The sequence below is a fragment of the Mauremys reevesii genome, linkage group 1, assembly GCF_016161935.1.
Source record: "Mauremys reevesii isolate NIE-2019 linkage group 1, ASM1616193v1, whole genome shotgun sequence".
Classification (NCBI taxonomy): domain Eukaryota; kingdom Metazoa; phylum Chordata; order Testudines; family Geoemydidae; genus Mauremys; species Mauremys reevesii.
The window spans coordinates 3,919,182-3,924,206 of NC_052623.1; the positions used below are offsets into that span (position 1 = coordinate 3,919,182).

Here is a 5,025-nt window from a genome sequence, read left to right on the forward strand (position 1 = left end):
TGAGGACTGCAGGGAGCAGTTTCAGGGGCGGAGGAGCTTTCCGCTCGACCCTGGGAGAGAGAAGGATTTTTGCAATAACAGGGTCCCCCGGGGGATCGCAGGAGCAGTCCCAAAGGCAGAGGAGTCTGCAGCTCGACCCTGGCAGAGAGGGGTGACCTGAAGAATGGCTGGTGCATGAGGGGTGTCCCTGGAACCGGTGGGAAGCGTAGAGCACAGGCCGGCGAGTGGCCAGCAGGAAGATGTACGCTCAGCACCTTAAGAGAGATCTTGTGGAGCTATGCAGGCAGGGGGCTGCGCATTGGGAGGTCCACCAAGGAACAGCTAATTGCCCAGCTGGAGAAGAAGGATCGCTTGGGTGAACCGAGCCCTGTCCCGGAGGGAAGCCGCCTGGCGCATGCAGCGTGGGCCCTGGGGCCTGACATGGCTGGGAGGGGCCAGACTGCTGCCGAGGACACCCCGAGACCCTGCCCACCTATACCTAGGGGCAGGGTTGGGGGAAGCCCAGCGAATACCGAGGCACCCTGACCCCGGCAGCCAACAGGGGATTCTCCCGGCGGAGCTCCCTGTCCCTGGAACGGATGCGGCTGGAATATGACAGGGAGGCGCTCGAGTTAAGGAGGCAAGAACTGAAGCAGGAGCGGGAGGAACAGGAGACAGCATCAGCATGAGGAGAACCAGCATCAGCATGAGCTGGAACTGGCCCGTCTGAGGAGCAGCGGGGCCCTGGCTGCAGTGAGTGAGGGGGGACCCAAGACTACAAAGAGCTTTGATAAGTGCTTCCTGGCCCGGCGTAAGGAGGGGGAGGACATAGACACCTTCCTGACGGCCTTTGAGACGGCCTGCGTGCTGCACAGGGTTGACCCTGCAGACAGGCTCCAGTTCCTCACCCCCTTACTGGACTCCACAGCCATGGAGGTGTACAGCCGAATGAAAGGGGCGGAGGCAGGGGACTACGAACGGTTCAAACAGGCCCTGCTCCGTGAGTTTGGGCTGACCCCTGAGATGTACCGGAAGAGGTTCCGGAGTCAACATAAAACCCGTGAGGTCACATACCTCCAACTGGTCAACCGGGCGCAGGGGTATGCCCACAAGTTGACAGCTGGGGCCCAAACTAAAGAGGACCTGCTTGATCTATTCATACTGGAGCACCTGTATGAGCAGCGCTCATCTGAACTGAGGCTGTGGCTGATGGACCAAAAGCCAAAGAACCCACAGCACACGGGCCAGCTGGCCGACAAGTTTGTGGACAGTCACGCAGGGGATAACAAGGAGGAGTCCCAAGGACGTGGGGGTGCACCCGCATTTGCCCACTGAGGTGTTGATGGGGGGACCTGGAGGACTGGCCCAGCAGTTTCCAGGGTGCCCTGGTCATAACCCGTAGCCAGAGCCGGCAAGGAGCATGACACCCTGACAACGGGAAGGGTACCTTGCCCGAGGCACAGGATCCTAACCCAGTGGGGAGGGAATGCTCAGGGACACGACTCAGAGAGGCTGCGGCCTCAGACCCAGCCAGTGAGAAAGAGCAGGTCTCCATCCCTGTCCCAGCTGCTGAGTACCAGGCCAAGTTGCAGAAAGATCCCTCCTCGCGGAAGATAAGGGAACTGGCCGAACTCGGTGTGGTACAGACCATGGGGGGAGGTTGCTGGAAAAGGTTCCTGTGGGAGAAGGGGTTTCTGTACCGAGAATGGGCTCCCCTAGGGAAAATGGAGTCGGGGGGGATCAGGAGGCAGCTGATGGTACCCCAGAAGTATCGCCGCCAGCTGCTGTACCGGGCCCATGACATTCCCCTCTCAGGGCACCAGGGAACTTGCCGTACGCAGCAGCAGCTGCTACGGAACTTTTACTGGCCTGGGGTCTTTACTCATGTCCGGCAGCACTGCCGCTCCTGTGACCCCTGCCAGATGGGGAGGAAGGCCCGGGAGAAGGAGAAAATGGCTGTAGGGCCTTTCCAGAGGGAGGCCCAGGTTAAAAGTGGGACTCTGAACCAAGAGAGCCCGAATCACAGCCCCTGAGACTGGAACGCTGGGAGAAGACCCCAGCCCAGCTTGAACCCCAGGGGTATTGGGGTGGGAAAATGGCACGGGACACATAAGCCTTCTCACATGCATGTAATTCTCACCAAGGAATGGGAGGAAACATGGGTAGGTTTGAACTTCCCCAGATCACTGGCTAAAGTGACCCCGCTGAGTTCGGTCTTGAAGGGGGGAGAGATGTGATGAACTGGGACTGTTCTTACTGTGGCCTGTGAATGCTGAGTGGGGGGTGTTGGCCTGGGAGGACGATCTGCATTGGGGGATGGGAGATTGGCTGGAAGGAGAGTCACTGAGCAGGTAACGTGAGTACCCAGGAAGGGGTTGGAGGCCAGGTAACACCTCTGCCCCGGAAGCTGAACAAAGGCTGGAGGGGAGGAGACACTGGAGGGTGAGAAGGGTTTCAGAAGCTGGCTGGGGAATGGAGGGGAGCCCAGACAGGGCTCTGACTCCCCAAGGGGTCTGTGGGGCTCCTGAGACCTCAATATGGACCTAATTGGGGAGGATCCTGTTGTCTGGGCCTGAAAGACCTGTCTTGGAATGTGTTCCTGTCGGCTAAATAAACCTTCTGCTTTACTGGATGGTTGAGAGTCACGGTGAACCGCAGGAAGCCGGGGGTGCAGGTCTCTCACTCCTCCACACTACGTGACAATACCCTTTATAGACACTGGGTGACCAAAACTGAGTGTTTGTCCACAGCAGGTTATTTTCCAACCCTTTTCTTATGCATCCAAACATTGTCTTTGTTTTGGCCACTGCTACAAATCAGCTGTTGTTTCCGTAGAGTTGTTATCAGTGATGACAAGGTCTTTTCCCTGAGGTGTATTTCCAGCTAGTGCCCATTATTTTTTCCCACACCACAATGTATACAAATTATTGATGCCGGGAACCCCATTGGCATTAGTATGGCGAGTTGTTGATAATTAATTTATCTGAATAATGAAAATGTCATTTTTCAATGAGCAAAGAGCAACCAATCTGCTTCTCCCATCAAAACAGCCTCCAGTAGTTCATGAAGTGTCTGATATTCATATTGTCTCTCCATCCAGGCAGTTCCACTGCAATCATCACCCTAGACCCTGGGCATATACAGAAAGTCAGGGGAACATACGGTACAAGTAGGAGACACCATTCTGCTTCGGAGTTGTACAACTTCTCCCTTGCTCCATGTCAGATTCCAACACAACCGAATTCACCAACCCCTCCACCTTCATCCTGCTCGGAATTCCTGGCCTGGAGGCCGCCCATGTCTGGATCTCCATCCCCTTCTGCGCCATGTACGCTATAGCCATCTTGGGGAATTTCACTGTCCTCTTCATCGTGAAGAGGGAGCCGAGCCTCCATGAACCCATGTATTATTTCCTCTGCATGTTGGCCGTCACTGACCTGGTCCTGTCCACATCCACCATGCCCAAAATACTGGCAATCTTCTGGTTCAATTCCAGGGAGATCGATTTCAGTGCCTGCCTTGCCCAGCTGTACTTTATTCACTGCTTCTCAGCAATCGAGTCTGGAATCTTTGTGGCCATGGCTGTGGATCGGTACGTAGCCATCTGCCATCCCCTGAGACATTCCACCATCCTGACAAACCACATGGTGGTCAAAATTGGCCTGGCCGTCGTGCTGCGTGTCAGCTTGCTTTCACTACCCTATCCCTTCCTGGTGAGGCGGTGGCCATATTGCAGGACCAACATCATCCCCCATACACACTGTGAGCATATGTATGTGGTGAAGCTGGCCTGCTCCGACACCCACATCAGTAGTTACTATGGCCTATTTGTGGTATTCTGTGGGATTGGACTGGATGTGTTTTTTATTGTTGTGTCCTATATCCAGATCCTCAGGGCCATCTTCAGCCTCCCCACAAAAGATGCCCGGCTCAAGACTTTTGGGACCTGCAGCTCCCACCTCTGTGTCATCTTAGCCTTTTACATCCCAATTCTCTTCTCTTCCTTCACATCCCGATTTGGGCACAATTTACCCCGTCATTTTCACGTTTTTATTGGCAACATGTACCTCCTTGTGCCCCCCATGCTGAACCCCATCATCTACGGGGTGAGGACCAAACAGATCCGGGACAGGACGCTCCAGATCTTTACTCATAAAGGGACTAAAGTTTTCTCCTGGTGCTCTTAGGTCTGAGACCTAGGTCCATGCAGACCTGGCTGGTGACATGGTGCCGGGTCGTGTCCCCTGAATCACTTACTGGGCAGTCAAAGACACATTAAACCCTTTCCTGGTTTTACTGAGCTTTCTCAGCATGACGTACTATGGAATTGGTGTACGTACAACTCATTAACACATAGGGTTGCCACCTTTCTAACTATAATTCTAATTGTAACTGGACACCTTTTAAACCTGGACACCTGGACACCTGCCCCTTGCCCAACCTTTTCCCCCAAAATCCCCACTGGACTACAAGCTGTCAGGAACAGTATCCCTGATGATGCCACAGCAACAACTGGTTGCTGAGCTCTGTGCCTTTATCCTCACACACAACTATTTCAAATTTGATGACAATATATATCTCCAGATCAGTGGCACCGCTATGGGCACCCGCATGGCCCCACAATATGCCAATATTTTTATGGCCGACCTGGAACAACACTTCCTCAGCTCCCGTCCACTCATGCCCCTTCTCTACCTATGCTACATTGATGACATCTTCATCATCTGGACCCATGGGAAGGAGACTCTGGAAAAATTCCACCATGATTTCAACAGCTTCCTCCCCACCATCAACCTCAGCCTGGACCAATCTACATGGGAGGTCCACTTTCTAGACACAACGGTGCAAATAAGTGATGGTCACATTAACACCACCCTATACCGAAAACCTACCGACCGCTATGCCTACCTTCATGCCTCCAGCTTCCATCCCGGGCACACCACAAGATCCATTGTCTACAGCCAAGCACTGAGGTACAACCGCATCTGCTCTAACCCTGCAGACAGAGACCAACACCTACAAAATCTCCACCAAGCATTCTCAAAA

The 5,025-nt window shown here is 54.1% G+C and overlaps 1 protein-coding gene across 1 annotated transcript; it reads left to right on the forward strand.

Annotated features, from left to right (window-relative positions):
- Positions 1–3,197: 3,197 nt before the first annotated feature.
- Positions 3,198–4,166, forward strand: LOC120383322 (olfactory receptor 52R1-like). The gene has a single exon (XM_039501311.1). It carries the CDS (start codon positions 3,198–3,200, stop codon positions 4,164–4,166), a length of 969 nt encoding a protein of 322 aa, XP_039357245.1.
- The last annotated feature ends 859 nt before the right edge of the window (positions 4,167–5,025 follow it).

Bases quoted from the DNA above. Each gene is read 5' to 3' on its own strand.
- LOC120383322 (XM_039501311.1), top strand. From the start codon at position 3,198: ATGTCAGATTCCAACACAACCGAATTCACCAACCCCTCCACCTTCATC.